Raw genomic sequence first — 20699 nt, 5'->3', positions numbered from 1 at the left:
CCACTCTTCCTTTTCAACACGATGTGTGTGCACCACGGAGTGCACTGCTCCTCATGCTCACACTGACTGTAGCATTGGGACAGTCTGTCATGGGGAAAAGCAAGGGGGTGGGGGCGGGCACTGACCCTCTCCAGCCCAGCTCTGCAGGAGATTCCAGCAGGGAAAGTGGGTGAAAGGCTAACACCCAATTTGATCCTTGAGATTTTATTGGATGCTATGTCTTGGGATTGGGTTCCACTGAATTTCTAAGACTTGCGGTGATTATCTCATTAAATACAATAGAATATCCCACTGATTATTGTCTGCATTTGAACAGGAGCTGAGGAATGACCTCACTGCTGTAGATCAAAAGCCTGTGGACTCTGTGTGTTTTACATTAATGATCACACTGAAGCCCACTGTACAATGTACCTGCTCAAACCAACCCTGGGTGAGCTGAGCACTGACACCATCCAGTCATGATAGTGTTTGGGATCTGAATAGGTTTTCATTCTCCCACATGCACACACAAGTGCTGGAATAACTTGGCCTAGCAAGAAATTATACTAGGGCTTTGTGACAAATTCAGTGTAGTGGCTCATGGCATTAACCTTCCACTCATTCCCGACTGCACATGTGCCTCTTCCATTTAAAAGACCAAGAGCTTGGGAAATTCGTCTCTGCACCATGTCCATCTGAGGACTGGGGATAGTGAACTTATGTTCAGGTACAGCTGTGCTGGAGGATGAATGGGTTGATGTATGTAAACTGTGCAGTGGTGATTGAATTTTTCTTGAACATTGATCCTTGTGTTGTGCTTTGAACATGGGAGTATGTTTTCTGGGGAAATGCACATACACTCCCAAAGACATCCACAATCATTCCATACACACTCTCTCCCTGTCCCTCCCAACCCTGATGAACCACCCCCCCTTACATGACATTGCTGCTTCCAGGGATGACAGTACCATGGTTACAGTTGTTTACTGGACTCTTAGTATTTTTTGAAATCAACCTTCCCAAATCTAATTTCTGGCAGAAAGCTCAAACCAGAGTGGCTCTTGAGCAAAATCAGGCAAAACGGTGCCATCTTTGCAACACTAACATTTTGAACGTAAACAAAGAGATGATCCCAGCTACGTACCTTTCGCCAGTGTGGCTGGGTCCACCTGCATCTAGAGAAAAACAAAACACTATGAGGTTCAGACCAGGCTGTGTCCTGTGTGCACAGGTCTTTTCTTCACTTGTTGATGTTAAAGAAAAAACAGATGGTAAATAGTGGTTGAGACAATGGCCCCGATATCTAGAAGAAATCTGTGGAAAAGCACAAGATTTTTGTGCAGGATTTTCAATTGTTTTTGTTTGACAATTCCAAATACTTCTCAAGAAGAAGGCATTTCTCTTGAGGAAAATGCCTGCCGACACACAGTTGTAAATGTGGATACCATGTGAAACCATTTTTTAGTGGATAATGAACTGTGACATTTGCCCACCAAGAAATTCTGTCAGTCACTTATAGTGTACGTGGTAAGATGTATACATCTTTTTTTTTTTTTTTTTCTGAGAGGCAGTCTCTCTCTGTCACCCAGGCTGGAGTGCCGTGGTGAGATCTCGGTCACTACAAGCTCCGCCTCCTGGGTTCACTCCATTCTCCTGCCTCAGCCTCCAGAGTAGCTGGGACTACAGGCGCCCTCCACCACGCCCAGGTAATTTTTTTTTGTATTTTTAGTAGAGACAGGGTTTCACTGTGTTATCCTGGATGGTCTCAATCTCCTGCCTTCGTGATGCCCGCCTCGGCTTCCCAAAGTGTTGGGATTATAGGTGTGAGCCACCGCGACCGGCCGGTAAGACTTAGACATCTTAATTCAGTTGAAACACAGAGAAACCGAGAGAAATACATTTTCCATTTTAGAGGAACTAAGACGGCTTTACCATGTGAACCCTTGTGGCTTCCTCCGAGGATGTCTGCCCTGGCACATCCTCCTCCAGGTCTTCCAGGTCACCTAGGAAACAGAGTCACTATAAGCACATGAGCTCCACTGACTGAATCCCTCAGGTGGTCTCGGAGCTGTGGACCTGGGGCTGGCATGTGTGAAAGGTGTGTTCACAGCACAGACTCAGCTGCTGCCGGTCCATCCTCCATGGTGGAGAGGGAAGGCAAATGGTGAAGAAAGGCATCAGGAAGGCCACAGAAGACAGAGCCTTGGTCCTGTAGCTAAGGCGACATCTTCAACATGAAATAACCCATCTCAAACAGGGCCCACCACACAGTGTTTCCCTGTAGCATCTCAGGGCTCCTCCTTCCTAATCTGACCTGAGCTAACTTGCCCTCCCTTCTCGATCCCCTTGAGGTCATTTCCCCCAAAGGACCCACATGTGCTGCTGCTGCTGTCCATCATCCCTCCTAAAATATTTCGTACTGCATAAAAGCAACCTTTCTTCAAAAAAACTTAACTCTAGCCAAAAAATACTATGACTTCACTGAACCTTTGATTCAAAGAGAATTAAACCAAGATTTGAAAATATTCAATTATCCTACCATTTAAAGAGGACCTGCACTTAGCTTATTCGTCCTTCTACTCTTTCTTTTCAACACAATGTATGTGTCCCCGGAGTCAGCTGCTGCTCATGCTCACACTGACTCCAGCACTAGGACAGCCCATCACGGGGGACAGTAGGTGGGGGGGCTAACGCTAACACTCTCCAAACTAGCTGTGCAGGAAATCCCACCGAGGGGATGGACACCAGAAGAACACCCCAGTTCTTCCTTGAGTTCTTATTCTGCACTGTGTATTGGATGTGTGGGCTGAATTAGGGCACATGTACACTTGTGGCAATCATGTTATTAAACATAGGAGAATATGTCCCTGATTGTTGTCTGCTTTTTTTTTTTTTTTTTTTAGATGAAATCTCACTCTGTTGCCCAGGCTAGAGTGCAGTGGCAGGATCTAGGCTCACTGCAACCTCCCTCTCCCAGGTTCAAGTGATTCTCCTGCCTCAGCCTCCTGGGTAGCTGGGATTACTGGCACCTGCTACCACACCCAGTTAATTTTTGTGTTTTTAGTAGAGACAGTGTTAGCCAGGCTGGTCTCAAACTCCTGACCTCAAGTGATTCACCTGCCTCGGCCTCCCAATGTATTGGGATTACAGGCATGAGACACCACACCCTGCCTATTCTCTGCTTTTAAACAGGAGCTGAGGAATAAACCGACCACTGAAGCAAAAGCCTGTGACCTCTCCATGTATGTTTCACATTTCTGACCACACCCAAATCCACTGTAAAACATACCCATTCTAATCCTGGGTTATGCGACCATTAAGACCATTCTACGATCATAGACAGTGCATAGAATTTCTGTATGTATTGTACTTCCACATGCATACCTAGGTGCCCAAAGTCACTGCCAGGCTGATGAGTTATACAATGGCTGTGAGATCGATGCAGGACAGAAGTCCATAGAATCAACCTGCCAACCACTCCTGATTTCACATTTCCCTCCTCTACTGAGAAAGCCAAGACTTTGAGAAATTCATCTCTGCATAACCAGTAACTTAGGACTGAGGATATTAAACTTCAGACAGCTGTGGTGGAGAATCAATGGGTTGATTTATGTAAAGTGTTCAGGGTGATGGACTACTCTTTTTTTTTTTTTTTTTTTTTTTTTTTTAAAACATATAATCCTTGTGTGGTGCTTTGAACATGCACAAAAACTCCGAAAGACACAATCACTGCCCGTCGACTCTCTCCTCCATACCTCCCAAACCTGATGCACACCACCCTTTCATGTAAGGGACACCACTTCCTGCAGAGACTACAGGAAGATGGTCACAATTCTGTCACAACGTCTTACTGTTTTTTATACCAAATTGCCTAAAACCTCATTTCTCTTAGGAAGCTCCAGAGAAATTCTCCACCAAACGCAGGGTAAAAAGTGCCACCTTTCTGAAAAACTAAGATATTTCCTTAGCAAAAAACTAATCCCTGGGGCATGAGGGGAAAGACGAGGGAGAGCATTAGAATAAATACCTAATGCCTGCGGGGCTAAAAACCTAGATGAGGGCTTGATAGGTGCAGCAAACCACTGTGACATATTTATACCTATGTAACAAACCTACACGTTCTACACATGCATCCCAGAATTTCAAGCAAAATAAAAACAATTAATAAAGTAAAACCATAACACATACCTTCATCCTCAAAGTGTACTCTTTTCTGCAATCAGGGAAAAGAAAAACATGATGAGAGTCAGACCACACTTTGTCCTGTGCGCACCGGTCTTTTCTGCATTGTTGACATTAGAAAACCCAATGGAAATAGTGAAAATAGTCAACACGAGGGTCTCAAAATAAGCCTAGAGGACATGTGGAAAGGCACAAGTTTTTTTTGTGAATGATTTTCAAGTTTATCTTCATTGCATGTTCACCATTATTTTCAAGAAGAAAGCATTTCTCTATGGAAAATGCTTACTGTCAAAGAGTTTTTAAGTGAACCTGTCATCTATAAATGTTATCTTGAATTCATTCTTGCTGGTAATAAACTCTCACTTTACAGATGCCCACCAAGACACTCTGTAAGTCATCTATAATGTACATGGTAAGATTACCGTCTCTTATCTCAATTTATATAGAAACGAAGACAAATAAAATTCCCACCTCAGACAAACAACAAAGAGTTTACCTCAACAGAGTTTAAGAACCTCTCAGGTGGTATCTTGAGCAGACGCTCAAACAACAAGCCTTTGTCGCGCTCTAGGAAACAGAGTAATCGTCAGCACATTGGGTGCACTGAAGGAAACTGTCAGGCAGACTAGGGTGCTAAAATCACGGGGCTCGCACATGTAGACAAGGGGGGTGATGCACTACATTTTTTTTAAACCATTCATCTTTGTATGGTGCTTTGGACATGCACAAAATCTCTCAAAGACACTCACAATCACTGCCCGTAGACTCTCTCCTCCATACCTCCCAAACCTGATGCACACCACCCTTTCATGTAAGGACACCACTTCCTGCAGAGACTACAGGCAGATGGTCACAAATCTGTACCAAAGCCTTACTGCTTTTTATACCAAACTGCCTAAAATCTCATTTCTCTTAGGAAGCCCCAGAGAAATTCTCCACCAAACACAGGTTAAAAAGTGCCATCTTTCTGAAAAACTAAGATATTTCCTTAGCAAAAAACTAATCCCTGGGGTATGAGGGGTGAGACGAGGGAGATCAGTAGAATAAATACCTAATGCATGCAGGGCTAAAAACCTAGATGAGGGGTTGATAGGTGCAGCAAACCACCATGACACATTTACCCCTATGTAAGAAACCTGCACATTCTACATATGCATCCCAGAATTTCAAGCAAAATAAAAATAAAAAAAAGTAAACCTACAACACATACCTTCTTCCTCAAAGTGTACTCTTTTCTGCAATCAGGGAAAAGAAAAACATGATGAGAGTCAGACCACACTGTGTCCTGTGTGCACAGGTCTTTTCTGCATTGTTGACATTAGAAAACCCAATGGAAATAGTGAAAATAGTCAACACGAGGGCCCCAAAATAAAGCCTAGAGGACACGTGGAAAGGCACAAGTTTTTTTTGTGAATGATTTTCAAGTTTATTCTCATTGCATGTTCACCACTATTTTCAAGAAGAAAGCACTTCCCCTGTGGAAAATGCTTACTGCCGAAGAGTTTTTAAGTGAACCTGTCATCTATAAATATCATCTTGAATTCATTCTTGCTGGTAATAAACTCTCACTTTACAAATGTCCACCAAGACACTCTGTAAGTCATCTATAATGTACATGGTAAGATCACCATCTCTTACCTCAATTTATATAGAAACCAAGAGAAATAAAATTCCCACCTCAGACAAACAACAAAGAGTTTACCTCAACAGAGTCTAACAACCTCTCAGATGGTATCTCGGGCGGACGTTCACACAACAAGCCTTTGTCACGCTCTAGGAAACAGAGTAATCATCAGCACGTTGGGTGCACTGAAGGAATCCGTCACGCAGACTAGGGTGCTAAAAACACGGGGCTGGCACATGTAGACAAGGGGGGTGATGCACTACATTTTTTTTTTAAACCATTAATCCTTGTGTGGTGCTTTGAACATGCACAAAAACTCCGAAAGACACTCACAATCACTGCCCGTACACTCTCTCCTCCATACCTCCCAAACCTGATGCACACCACCCTTTCATGTAAGGGACACCACTTCCTGCAGAGACTACAGGCAGATGGTCACAAATCTGTACCAACGTCTTACTGTTTTTTATACCAAACTGCCTAAAATCTCATTTCTCTTAGGAAGCCCCAGAGAAATTCTCCACCAAACACAGGTTAAAAAGTGCCACCTTTCTGAAAAACTAAGATATTTCCTTAGCAAAAAACTAACCACTGGGGTATGAGGGGTGAGACGAGGGAGATCAGTAGAATAAATACCTAATGCATGCAGGGCTAAAAACCTAGATGAGGGGTTGATAGGTGCAGCAAACCACCATGACACATTTACCCCTGTGTAAGAAACCTGCACATTCTACATATGCATCCCAGAATTTCAAGCAAAATAAAAATTAAAAAAAAGTAAATCTACAACACATACCTTCTTCCTCAAAGTGTACTCTTTTCTGCAATCAGGGAAAAGAAAAACATGATGAGAGTCAGACCACACTGTGTCCTGTGTGCACAGGTCTTTTCTGCATTGCTGACATGAGAAAACCCAATGGAAATAGTGAAAATAGTCAACAGAAGGGTCCCAAATTAAACCTAGAGGACATGTGGAAAGGCACAAGTTTTTTTGTACATGATTTTCAAGTTTATTTTCACTGCATGTTCACCATTATTTTCAAGAAGAAAGCACTTCTACTATGGAAAATGCTTACCGCCATAGAGTTTTTAAGTGAACCTGTCATCTATAAATGTCATCTTGAATTCATTCTTGCTGGTAATAAACTCACTTTACAGCTGCCCACCAAGACATTCTGTAAGTCATCTATAATGTACATGGTAAGATCACCATCTCTTATCTCAATTTATATAGAAACGAAGAGAAATAAAATTCCCACCTCAGACAAACCAAAAACACTTTACCTTCAATGAGTAAGGGAAGCTCTCAGATGGTACCTTGAGCAGACGCTCGAACAACAAGCCTTCGTCGCTCTCTAGGAAACACAGAGCCGTTGTCAGCACATTGGATGTGCTGAAGGAATCAGTCAGGCAGACTCGGGCGCTAAAAACATGGGGCTGGCACATGTAGACAAGGGGGGTTAACTGCAAAAACGGACCTCCTGCCAGAGCATCCTCCTTGGTGATGAAGAAAGGTCAGTGAGACCATCATGAAAGCCATGGAAGACAGAGCCTTGGCAGCACACACAGGCACTGCCGATGCTGTGACAGTGTCTCTTCCTTCTCCCATGCATTTTGAGGCCTGGGAAATTTCCACTTTTCTGGTGAAATGTGACAATGTCATTTGTCTTTCCTGGGTCTACATATGCTTCTCCTGCACTTTCCATCCATTTTATTGAACTTCCGACATAGTTTTCGTAAAACATACAAAATGTATTATTGTAATCATTCAGTGCACAGTTCAGGAGAAGACACGAGCAGAACCGCAGGAGCAGAGAAGAGAAAACCTCACTGTTTGAGGAGCCCACGCTCTTCTCCCCTGACCCTGGATTACAACCCACCCAGGCACCTGGGTAAGTGTGGGAACCCACAGACTATAGAAAATGAGCAGAAAGCCTTTGCACACTTGTGCTAGATCTCAGAATAGGAATGCAGGCATCAGAACATCACGGGGCCCAACATGGGCTGCCCAGGGCTGAGCTCTGGGAGTAGAAAGAATGAGGAGGACACAGTCCCTGCCCTCCCAGTGACCAGCCATGGCCAGGATTCCTCCACCTATGAGTAGGAGACTACAGACTTTGGGACTGATGATTGCAAGTCTGTCTCAGAGAAACAGAGAAACTGATCTCCTATGGGTCACACGGGAAAGCTGCAAGGACCACCTAAACTCCAGAGCAGCCCCTCTCCCTTTGCTGAGCTCAGCTGCCTTAGAGCAGGGTCCCCTCCTCACCTCCTGTGACACTAGCATTGGGCAGCTGCCCTCTCTGGGAGCTGAGGCTCCCTCCAGTAAAACGGAACTCTGGGCCAGGCCACTCTGGGCCAATAGCAGCTACACAAAGACCAGCTGTCCGGCGACTCCCAGGAGCTGATTGTTCCAGCCACAGGGAGATCGAGCGTGGCAACTACTCCGTGTCTGACCTGACCCTCCAGTCCGTCCCTGCTGATCATGTTCTCTCTGGGCTAAGTTGAACATTTCAGGCACTCACTCCTGTTCTCTGTCTCTCACTAATTTCTGATGGTGCCTTTGCCATCAATACACAGGGAGATGGAGAAGACAAGAAACAAGAAAGTAGCACCTCTGTCCAGGGTTTTAGGAAGATGGGCAATGTTCAGGCCAGCCACGAAGTCAGAGCTCAACTCCTCCTTCAGATGTGGCGTGAACGTTCCGGCCGCGCCCAGGTGATGATGTGGAACTGACTCTGCTGATGCTGCACCTCGGTTTCCCCATGGCTCTGCTGCCCTCATGCCTTCCTTCTGCTCCTCCAAATCATGTTCCTCTGCAGGCCCAGGCCAAGGCTGTACCTGCTCTCTCTCTCATAGAGCCCACTGGGCAGCTATCTGTGAATTCTTAGAACCTCAACATGGGTAACACTGATTTGTACCTTTAATCAGTCAGCAGAAGGCCCCTTGAGTAGCCACAAAAAACTATATTCTAGACAATAAAGATGACTAGGGGAATTGGATTATGAGGACATAGTTTCTGAGGTTAGTGAGGGACGTTTTAAAATCACAACAGTCTGATTGTTTTAAAATGTGGGATAAGTATTGATACCTACAGAGCAATCAAATTTGATTTATACACAGTAAGTTTCCACCAAATGCATACTCCAAGAAAAAACTCAAGCTATAATTTGGTACCATTTATATTCCGATTCACCAAAACCAGCTGCATCCACTTGTTTTTTTTCAAAAGCCTTCAGGTGCAAACAACCAACCTTTGTCAACAGTCGGTTCAATGGGGACATCATGGAGCCTCTGCGGTACCACAGCCGAGTTTGTTTTTCCCCATCTGTAATGCATGAGCCACCCTCCATCCTGCTAGGAAGGCAAGTGCTCATCCTGCCTCTCAGACCCTAGGGCAAACCCCTTGGTTCTCTTTTCTTGTTGCTGTTTCTGAGCCGAGGACACAGAAACCATGACTAGGCTGAGGGATACAAGGCGGAAACTCTACATGACCCTGGCATTATCTATTCTGAACCACGTTATCTGATGGTCAATATGAGGCCTCAATGGAGAAAATTGGGGTGATTTCACCCCAACCCCACATGCAGCCTCCTCTCTTCTCAGTTTTCCAGCAGAACTGGCTGTAGCACAAGGCTGCACCAGGCTGTAAATGCACAGGAAGGAGCCCCCGACTCTCCCTGCTCAAGATGGGTCGTGGAGGGTCACTTCTGAGGGCTTTGGTAGAAGAGGCTTGTAAAGCAGGGAAGGGGCTAGAGTGAGGTGTCATGACCTCTCCAAAGGCATGAGGAATAGAAAGGCCTGTGAAGAGGTGAGGTTTATTAGAAAATAAAGTATAGCAGGGAATTCTGAAGGAAAAAAATAAAATGAGCAGAGATCCTGACACAGTTCTGTTCTATTGGTGCCGAGTGAAAATTTCCTGGGTGTGGACAGGATTTCCTTTAGGTTAATTAAAGTATCCTGTGCATGAAATAAACTGCACACACTGGAAGCTTACAAGCTGATTTTTTCATGTGCCTGTAATAGGACCACAACGGTGACGGAAATCTCTGTTGAGAATGTGGACACTAGTAAATCTGGGGATATGTGGTATGGAAACCCAAACACACACACCCAGACACACTGACCGTAGCACCGCATGAATTCACAAATGACATGAGCCGGCCCCGTGCACAGGATCACACCCCACCTTCAGGGATCACAGTTGCTCCCAGGGGCTGCAGAATGTGGCCACTGTTTCTTATCTAGAAAAATCATTTCTCCCATCACAGCCTAGGTCCTCATTCATGAGAGGACGCTCAGCTCCGGCTGCCTGTCTACGGGAAAGCCAGCGAGGCAGTGGCACATTCCTCATCATCTGGGTGACTCATCAGCATGAGAGCGGCTCCGCAATACATACCCTCCGGTGGAACTCCCGACGATTTCTGTAATGACAGAAAGTAAATTGCTATGAGTATCAGACTATGCTGTGTCCTGTGAGCACAGGACTTTTCTTTGCTTAGTGACATTAGAAAACAAGATGGAAAACAGTGTTCAAAGGAACCCAAAGAAGAACAAAGCAAATTGAATCATACTAAAGACACAAATTTTTCTCAGAGCGTGTTTCCTCTCAAGCCTGTGTTGGTTGGCAAGTAAGTGATTTTGCTCCAAAGAGAGAACAAAATTGGTAAGGTAAAAGCTCACTGCCCCACAATGTGTGACTGATGCTGTCATTTTCTCCCAGTCTTAAATCAAGCCTCAGTGGGGACAGACTCTCATAATTCTCCCCAAGGGCATTCTGTCACTAATCTAAGATATACATGGTCAGATTCTCATATCTTAATTTAATCCAAATAAGATAAGCAACAGTTTTTCTCAGAGAAATCCAGGTGGCCTGACCTTCACATCCTCTGGGTCCTCCCCGTCTCGGTTGTCACTGGACGGCTCCTGATGTACATCTGTCGTCAGAACAAGGAGGATACAGAGTGACCGTCAGCACCGTGGTGGTGTTGCTCATGAACAATTCAGTAACATTGCTTAAGGTGGGTGTTGGGGGAGGGTAGCAGGCACAGGAGAGATGCAGGGAAGAAAGGGAATCAGGGCCTTTGGGTTTCTACCTACAGGCCACCTCGTAAACATGAAATAGCCAGTCTCAAACAGGACACACCATGCAGTGCAGGCTGTGTTTCCCTGGGAGCCTCTTAGGGCTCCTCCTTCCTAATTGGACCTGAGCTAACTTGTCTTCTTATTGATCCCTGCCAAAGTCATTTCCTCTTGAAATCCACATGTGCTGCTGCTCTGTATATCATCCTTCCTAGAAGATTTTGTACTGAACAAGAAGCAACCTTTCTTAAAAGCGGAGATTTATTTCTAGCCAAAAGATTTTATTACCAACTTTCTGTTACTAGGAAACAAACCAAGATTTGAAAATACTCAATCATCCTACCATTTAACGATGACCCCTACTTAGCATGTGATAGTTGTCCTTCCACTCTTCCTTTTCAACACGATGTGTGTGCACCATGGAGTGCACTGCTCCTCATGCTCACACTGACTCCAGCACGGGGACAGCCTGTCATGGGGAGCAGCGAGGGGAGCGGGGAGCGGGCAGTGACTCTCTCCAGCCCAGCTCTGCAGGAGATCAACCCAGGTTGATCCTTGAGATTTTATTGGATGCTATGTCTTGGGATTGGGTTCCACTGAATTTCTAAGACTTGCGGTGATTATCTCATTAAATACAATAGAATATCCCACTGATTATTGTCTGCATTTGAACAGGAGCTGAGGGATGATCTCACCGCTGTAGATCAAAAGCCTGTGGACTCTGTGTTTTACATTAATGATCACACTGAAGCCCACTGTACAATGTACCTGCTCAAACCAACCCTGGGTGAGCTGAGCACTGACACCATCCAGTCTTGATAGTGTTTGGGATCTGAATAGGTTTTCATTCTCCCATATGCACACACAAGTGCTGGAATAACTTGGCCTAGCAAGAAATTATACTAGGGCTTTGTGATAAATTCAGTGTAGTGGCTCATGGCATTAACCTTCTACTCATTCCCGACTGCACATGTGCCTCTTCCATTTAAAAGACCAAGAGCTTGGGAAATTCGTCTCTGCACCATGTCCATCTGAGGACTGGGGATAGTGAACTTATGTTCAGGTACAGCTGTGCTGGAGGATGAATGGGTTGATTTATGTAAACTGTGCAGTGGTGATGGAAATTTTCTTGAACATTGATCCTTGTGTTGTGCTTTGAACATGGGAGTATGTTTTCTGGGGAAATGCACACACACTCCCAAAGACATCCACAATCATTCCATACACACTCTCTCCCTGTCCCTCCCAACCCTGATGAACCACCCCACCTTACATGACACTGCTGCTTCCAGGGATGACAGTACCATGGTTACAGTTGTTTACTGGACTCTTAGTAGTTTTTTAAACCAAACTTTCCAAATCTAATTTCTGGCAGAAAGCTCAAACCAGACTGGCTCTTGAGCAAAAGCAGGTGAAACAGTGTCATCTTTGCAACACTAAGATTTTGAACGTAAACAAAGAGATGATCCCAGAATACGTACCGTTTGCCAGTGTGGCTGGGTCCCCCCGCATCTAGAGAAAAACAAAACACTATGAGGGTCAGACCAGGCTGTGTCCTGTGTGCACAGGTCTTTTTTTCACTTGTTGATGTTAAAAAAAACAGATGGCAAATAGTGGTTGAGACAATGGCCCTGATATCTAGAAGACATTCGTGGAAAGGCACAAAATTTTTGGGCAAGGTTTTCCATTGTTTTTATTTGACAATTCCAAATACTTCTCAAGAAGAAGGCATTTCTCTAGAGGAAAATGCCTGCTGACACACAGTGTGTAAATGTGGATGCCATCTGAAACCATTTTTTAGTAGATAATGAACTCTGACATTTGCCCACCAAGAAATTCTGTCAGTCACCTATAATGTACACGGTTAAGATTTAGACATGTTAATTCAGTTGAAACGGAGAGAAACCAAGAGAAATAAAATTTCCATTTCAGAGGGAAAAAAGACTTTACCATGTGAACTCCTGTGGCTTCCTCAGAGGATGTCTGCCCTGGCATATGCTGCTGTAGGTGTTTCAGGTCACCTAGGAAACAGAGTCACTATAAACACATGAGATCCACTGAGTGAATTCCTCAGGTGGTCTTGGAGCTGTGGACACGGGGCTGGCGTGTGTGGAAAGGTGTGTTCACAGCACAGACTCAGCTGTTGCCGGTCCATCCTCCATGATGGAGAGTGAAGGCAAATGGTGAAGGAAGGCATCAAGAAGGCCACGGAAGACAGAGCCTTGGTCCTGCAGCTATGGCAACCTCTTCGACATAAATAACCCATCTGAAACAGGGCCCACCACACAGTGTTTCCCTGCAGCATCCAGGGCTCCTCCTTCCTAACCTGACCTGAGCTAACTTGCCCTCCCTTCTTGATCCCCTTGAGGTCATTTCCTCCCCAGGACCAACATGTCCTGCTGCTGTGTTTTTCAATTCTTCTAGATCTTTTTTTTTTTTTCTTTTTTGAGATGGAGTTTTGCTCTTTTTGCTCAGGCTGCAGTGTAATTGTGTGATCTCCACTCACTGCAACCTCCACTTCCCAGGTTCAAGCAATTCTCCTGTCTCAGCCTCCTGAGTAGCTGGTATTACAGGCATGTGCTCCCATGCCCAGCTAATTTTGTATTTTTTAGTAGAGATGGGGTTTCTCCATGTTGGTCACGCTGGTCTTGAACTCCTGACCTCTGGTGATCCGCCCTCCTTGGTCTCCCAAAGCACTGGGATTACAGGCATGAGCCACCGTCTCCAGCTGGAACATTTTGTACTTTCTTCAAAGAGGAGATTTAATTCTAGCCAAAATATTCTATGTATTCACTAACCTTTTGTTTCAAAGAAGACTAAACCAAGAATTGAAACTACTCAATTATCCTACCATTTAAAGATGATCCCTACTTGGCATGTGATATTTGTCCTTCTGCTCTTCCTTTTAACACTGTGTGTGTGTGTCATGGGGCCCGCTGTTGGTCATACTCATACTGGCTCCAGGACTGTGACAGCCCTTCATGGGTGGCAGCAGGTGGGGACGCTGACCCTCTCTTACCCAGTTGTGCAGAAGATTCCAGCAGAGGAGATGGGCTCCAGGCTAACAGACAATTGGCTCCTTGAGATCTTGTTGGGTGCTGTGTCTTGGGTATATTTGCTACTGAAATGGAGCATTTCTAACGTTTGTGGTGACAATCTCATTAAATACAATAGAATATGTTCCTGAATGTTCTCTGAACTTGACCAGGAGCTGAAGAATACCCCATCACTTAAGACCAAAGGCCTGGCAGCTCCCTCTGTATGTTTCATATTAATGACTGCACCAAAGTCCACTATACAATGAACCTACTCAAACTCTGGACCAGCTGACCATTGAGACCATTCTATTGTGGTATACAGTGCTAGAGATCTTTATAGGCCAATATGCTTCCACATACACACATAGATGCTAAGGACTCTCTGATATGGTGACAAGTTACACCAGGGCCATGTGATAACTTCAGACTAGTAGCCCACAGCATCAACCTTCCACCCATTCCCGAGTTCATCTATGCCATTTCCATTTAGGAGACCAAAAGCCTGGAAAATTCATCTCTACATCATCTCCATGTGAGGACTGGGGATATCAAACTTCACCTTCGGCTACAGCTGTGGTGAGGAATGAATGGGTTGATTTTTGGAAAATGCAGTGGTGATGAAATTTCGTTTGCAGGATATTAATCTTTGTGTTGTGCTTTGCATATGGGAACACATTTTCTGGGGAAAAGCACAGAAACTTGCAAAGACATTCACAATCACTCCACATTGACTCATTCCTCCATACCTCCCGACCCTGATGCCCAACAACCTCTTCTATCCAAATGACACTGTGCCTTCCAGGCACTAGAGTCAATGGTCACATTTCTTGACTGGGTTATTCACTTTTTAAGACAAAAGTGCTTGAACCTCATTTCTGGCAGGAAGTTCAAACCAGAGTGGCTCTCCAGAAGAAATGAGGCAAGAAAGTGTTACCTTTGTCAACACCAGAATTTTTCCTCAGCATAGCAGTGATCCCAGAATGCATACTGTTTTTCTCTGTGTCTTTGTCCACCTGCATTTAGAGAAAAACAAAACACTGTAAGGGTCAGACCATGCTGTGTCCTGTGTGCACAGGTTTTTCTTTTTCTTTTCTTTTCTTCTTTCTTTTCTTTCTTTCTTTTTCTTTCTTTCTTTCTTTCTTTCTTTCTTTCTTTCTTTCTTTCTCTTTCTTTCTTTTCTTTCTCTCTCTTTTTTCTCTCTCTTTCCTTCCTTCCTTCTCTTCCCCCTTCCTTCCTTCCTTCCTTCCTTCTTTCTCTTCTTTCTTTCTCTCTCTCTCTTTCTCTCTCTCTCTCCCTTCCTTCTTCTCTCTCTCTCTCTCTCTCTCTCTCTCTCTCTCTCTCTTTCTCTCTCTCTCTCTCTGCTGGAATCTTGCTCTGTCACCCGGGTGGGAGTACAGTGTCATGATCTCGGCTCACTGCAATCATCCATCTCCTGGGCTCAAGCGATCCTGCTCCCTCAGCCTCCCCAGTAGCTGAGATCACAGTAGCTGGTCAGCACGCCTGGCTAATTTTTGTACTTTTAGTAGAGATGGGGTTTCACCATACAAGTCTTTACTTGATGACATTAGAAAAGCAGATGGGAGACACTGGTTGAGGCAATGGTCCCAAAATAAAGCCTAGAAGACACTTCTGGAAAGGCACAAGAATTTTTTTTTTTTTTTTTTTTTTTTTGAGACGGAGTCTCGCTCTCTGTCACCCAGGCTGGAGTGCAGTGACCGGATCTCAGCTCACTGCAAGCTCTGCCTCCCGGGTTTATGCCATTCTCCTGCCTCAGCCTCCCGAATAGCTGAGACTACAGGCGCCCATCACCTCACCCGGCTAGTTTTTTGTATTTTTTAGTAGAGATGGGCTTTCACTATGTTAGCCAGGATGGTCTCGATCTCCTGACCTCGTGATCCGCTCGTCTCGGCCTCCCAAAGTGCTGGGATTACAGGCTTGAGCCACTGCGCCAGGCCCAGGCACAAGATTTTTATGCAAGACTTTCAACATTGTTTTGGTTGTATAGTCACAATGTTGTAAGAAGAAAGCTTTTCCCCTAAAAAAATTCTTTCTGCCATATAGTTCATAACTGAAGGTGTCATCTAAGAATGCCATTTGAGATCATTTCTTACCGGTAATGAACCCTCACATTTTCCCACCAAAAAATTCTTTGAATCATCTATAATACACATGGTAAGATTTTCATATCTCAATTCAAATAAAATAAAAAAGAACCAAGAGCAACAGCATTTCCATCTCAGAAACATAAAGAAGAACTTACCACGTGAACACCTGGGACATCCTTAGATGAACGCTTCCGCGCCAGGTTCTCACTGTGATCTAGGAAACACAGAGTAACTGTCAGCATGTTGGTTCCACAGAAGGAATCCCTTAAGCAGCCTTGGGTGCTGGGGACAGGGGGATGGCGTGTGTAAAGGAGGTGGGTTAAGGGCAGAAACTTGGCTGCCACTGGGACACCCTCCTTGGTGATGAGGGAAGGCAAATGAGACCATCAGGAAAGCCACAGAAGTCAGGGCCTGGTTCTCTGGCTAAGCCACCTCACCACTGTGAAACAGGCAGTGTTCACACAGGGCAGCACACAGATGCACTGCTGATTCCATGACAGTGTCCTATCACCACCTTGTGCATTTTGAGGCCTGGTAAATTTTCTTTTTTTGTTGTTGAAATGTTATAATGTCATTTATCTTTCCTGGATCTACATATGCTCCTTCTGCACTTATCCATTTTATTGGCTTTAAAATCAAGATTGTGGCCAAAATACATCATATTTATTATTTGAATGATCAAGTGCGCACTTCAGAGGCATTAGAGACATTCACAGTTCTGTGAAATAAACTAAACATAATCCAAATCCAGATGTCTTACTTTCCACCTTAGGAAACGAGAGAAAAAAGTGTAGTGTAATGTAAACAAGGCAACCCCCATCCCCAAAAACATAGCAATATTTGCAGAAATCAATGTAATAGAAATAATAAACAAAGAAACTCAACAATACCAAAAGCTGCTTCTTAGAAAAGATCAATAGAATTGGTAAACCTCCAGCCAGGCTAATCACAAAGAAAAGATAGAAGACGTGATGTACAAATAACATGAATAGAAGAGGAATTATCCCTGCTTATCCCATGAACATTAAGAAAATAATAACAGAATACTTTCCTTTTTTTTTTTTTTTTTTTTTTTTGAGACAGAGTCTCACTCTGTCGCCTAGGCTGGAGTGCAGTGGTGTGATCTTGGCTCACTGTGAGCTCCGCCTCCTGGGTTCACACCATTCTCCTGCCTCAGCCTCCCAAGTAGCTGGGACTACAGGTGCCTGCCACCACGCCTGGCTAATTTTTTTGTATTTTTAGTAGAGATGGGGTTTCACCGTGTTAGCCAGGATGGTCTTGATCTCCTGACCTCATGATCCACCTGCCTCAGTCTCCCAAAGTGCTGGGATTACAGGCGTGAGCGACTGAGCCTGGCCAATAACAGAATACTTTCAACCAATCTATGCCTGCAATTTTTAAGTGCAGCAGTGAAAGTGTATTAAAAAGTTTTAGAGTAGGAATGACAGGAAGCACAGTACCCTTGGAAGAGAACCAAGTAGGCAACTGGTGAGATTCAAGTGTCTATGCCCACAAATTTCCTAGCTCAAATGAAATGGACAAATGCCTTCAAAAAGAGAAACTACCATAACCACCCAAAGAAGAGATAGACAATCTGAGTAGGCTTCTATCCATTATAGAATTTGATCAGTAAGTAATAACGTACAAAAAAAAAAAAAAAATGCCCATATAATTATACTGGTGAATTCTACCTAACAATTACAATGGAAAACATAGTCTTACCAGCAAGTGATCAAAATTCTACATATTTACCCAGCTAAATTTAAAAATTATGTTCGTCTTAAAATCTGCACAAGAATGTAGGCAGCTTTATTCATAATTGCCCACACTGGAAGCAGCTGAGATGGTCTTCAGGAGGTGACAGAACCAGCTAACACTGTTTGATGACACCAATGGGCTATTGTTCACTGCTAAGAATTACTAAGCTGTTAAATTTCAAAATGATACAAAAGATCTTACATGTATATTGCTAAGTAAAATAAGTTAGTCATAAGTAGCTACATAGCCTATGATTCCAACTCTATAAAATTCTGGAAAAGGAAACCTATAGAGGCAGTAAAATCATCTATGGTTGTCAGGAATCCTCAGAAAAGAAGAAAGGAAGTAGTATGTGCAGCTCAGGTCATGTTTAGGGTGTGAAATTATTCCATCAGGGTGACAAACGACAATGTGAGTTTGTCAAAATCCATAGACTGGACAACACAGAGTGAACCTTATGCTAACCCTGGACTTCTGTTCATAAGAATGTGTGTCAGTATTGGCTCAGTTATTGATGCTAACCCCGGACATCTGTTCATAAGAACATATCACTATTGGCTCAGTCATTGATGCCAACCCCAGACTTCTGATCATAAGAACATTATCACTATTGTATCAGTCACTGATGCTAACCCTGGACTTCTGTCCATAAGAATCTGTCACTATTGGCTCAGTCATTGATGCTAACCCTGGACTTCTCTTAACAAGAATGTATCACTATTGGCTCAGTCACTGATGCTAACCCTGGACTTCTGTTCATAAGAATCTATCACTATTGGCTCAGCCATTGATGCTAACCCTAGACTTCTGTTCATAAGAATCTATCACTATTGGCTCAGTCATTGATGCTAACCCCGGACTTCTGATCATAAGAACATATCACTATTGGCTCAGTCATTGATGCTAACCTTGGACTTCTGTTCATAAGAATGTGTCACTATTGGCTCAGCCATTGATGCTAACCCTAGACGTCTGTTCATAAGAATCTATCACTATTGGCTCAGTCATTGATGCTAACCCTGGACTTCTGTTCATAAGATTGTGTTACTATTGGCTCAGCCATTGATGCTAACCCTAGACTTCTGTTCATAAGAATTTATCACTATTGAATCAGTCATTGATGCTAACCCTAGACTTCTGTTAACAAGAATGTGTCACTATTGGCTCAATCACTGATGCTAACCCTTGACTTCTGTTCATAAGAATCTATCACTATTGGCTCAGTCACTGATGCTAACCCTGGGCTTCTGTTGATAAGAATCTATCACTATTGGCTCAGCCTTTGATGCTAACCCTAGACTTCTGTTCATAAGAATCTATCACTATTGGCTCAGCCATTGATGCTAACCCTGGACTTCTGTTCATAAGAATCTATCACTATTGGCTCAGCCATTGATGCTAACCCTGGACTTCTGTTCATAAGAATCTATCACTATTGGCTCAGTCATTGATGCTAACCCTGGACTTCTGTTCATAAGAATCTATCACTATTGGCTCAGCCATTGATGCTAACCCTGGACTTCTGTTCATAAGAATCTATCACTATTGGCTCAGTCATTGATGCTAACCCTAGACTTCTGCTCATAGAATGTGTTACTATTGGCTCAGTCATTGATGCTGACCCTAGACTTCTGTTCATAAGAATCTATCACTATTGGCTCAGTCATTGATGCTAACCCTGGACTTCTGTTAACAAGAATGTGTCACTATTGTATCAGTCACTGATGCTAACCCTGGACTTCTGTCCATAAGAATCTGTCACTATTGGCTCAGTCATTGATGCTAACCCTGGACTTCTCTTAACAAGAATGTATCACTATTGGCTCAGTCACTGATGCTAACCCTGGACTTCTGTTCATAAGAATCTATCACTATTGGCTTAGCCATTGATGCTCACCCTGGACTTCTGTTCATAAGAATGTGTCACTATTGGCTCAGTCATTGTTACAAGCGTTATCACACTCATGTAAGATGGGATCACAAAAACAAAACTGAGGAAGGTGGGTATATAGAAATTTTTGATACCACTTCCTCCATTTTTAGGTTACTTCCAAACAGTTTGAAGTGATGTCCATCACTTTACAAACCTGGCAATACTGTCTCAGAAAAAGATCCTTTTTAGTTAATATTTTAACAATCAGCAAAATGTCTACAATTTGCACTGAGATGTTATTTACTATTAAAAATAAACCCAAACCTGGAATGGAAATACACCTTTACTCCTGTAGTTGTAGCACTAATGATTGACTTAACACATTTAAATATGCACATGTGGAATAAAGAATATAGTATCACAATTTTACAATTGTCTGAAATATGAGACACTGAAGAATCTAGAAATCATATCATGAATGAACTGAACAACTGAATTTCCACGATACCTTCCATTGATGCAACTCTAGGGTGTACACGGTCGTGATGCCAGTGATGGAGAATTCGCTTCTTATGCCTGTGGTGGTGTCTGACGGGGGATTTCCTGGGCACCTCAGGATCCACTACTTCATCCTGGCTGGAACACACTGGAAAATGAATTAAAATAAAGACAGCTGTTGATATCTTGCTGCAGAAGATCAGAGAAATGAGTCATTATTTATTCATAGCTTACATGTTTGATCCCATTGTTCGTCATCCGCAGAGCAAAGCCCCCTGAATCTGAGTTTGGCTTCAGAAAGGACTTACACTGTGGGTTGCACTTACAACTGTGCAGGCAAATGCCTGTATTGAGATGAGACATTACAGAAAGGTAGTAGATTGGAGTGACCAAGAGCGTAGGGTCTGGTGCATAGGATCTGAGCTCAAGGACTTTTGAAAAGCTGCTAGAACCTGAGGAAGTTCTATAGACCCCTCTGGGCCTCCGATCCCTAGTCTGAATGTGGAAATGTTGATAATGGCCTACGTTATGTTAAAAGAGTAAAAATAGTTAAACAGACC

The 20699-nt window shown here is 43.7% G+C and overlaps 2 protein-coding genes across 2 annotated transcripts in view; both read right to left on the bottom strand.

The window, feature by feature from the left end:
- Positions 1-2375, bottom strand: part of LOC707623 (uncharacterized) — a 48560-nt gene extending 46185 nt beyond the window's left edge. The window contains exons 1-3 of the mRNA XM_078004378.1: positions 2294-2375; positions 1912-1982; positions 1124-1154 (exon numbers count right to left, since the gene is read on the bottom strand). Coding sequence (XP_077860504.1) covers positions 1124-1154; positions 1912-1982; positions 2294-2375 — 184 coding nt within the window. The remainder of the gene's footprint in view (positions 1-1123; positions 1155-1911; positions 1983-2293) is intronic.
- A 1703-nt stretch (positions 2376-4078) lies between these two features.
- Positions 4079-20387, bottom strand: LOC144341296 (protein FAM153B-like). The gene is made up of 14 exons (XM_078004377.1): positions 20374-20387; positions 20150-20328; positions 16166-16224; positions 14840-14918; positions 12818-12888; positions 12349-12379; positions 10664-10722; positions 10185-10209; positions 7070-7140; positions 6582-6606; positions 5864-5934; positions 5372-5396; positions 4658-4728; positions 4079-4192 (listed from the first exon to the last, which is right to left on the bottom strand). The coding sequence occupies exons 1-14, from the start codon at positions 20385-20387 to the stop codon at positions 4079-4081; spliced, it is 894 nt and encodes a 297-aa protein (XP_077860503.1).
- Positions 20388-20699: the final 312 nt, after the last annotated feature.

This window comes from Macaca mulatta, chromosome 6 (genome assembly GCF_049350105.2).
Source record: "Macaca mulatta isolate MMU2019108-1 chromosome 6, T2T-MMU8v2.0, whole genome shotgun sequence".
Taxonomy (NCBI): Eukaryota; Metazoa; Chordata; class Mammalia; order Primates; family Cercopithecidae; genus Macaca; species Macaca mulatta.
The sequence above is the reverse complement of the archived record's forward strand: the minus strand, read 5'-3'. Positions and strand labels throughout refer to the sequence as shown.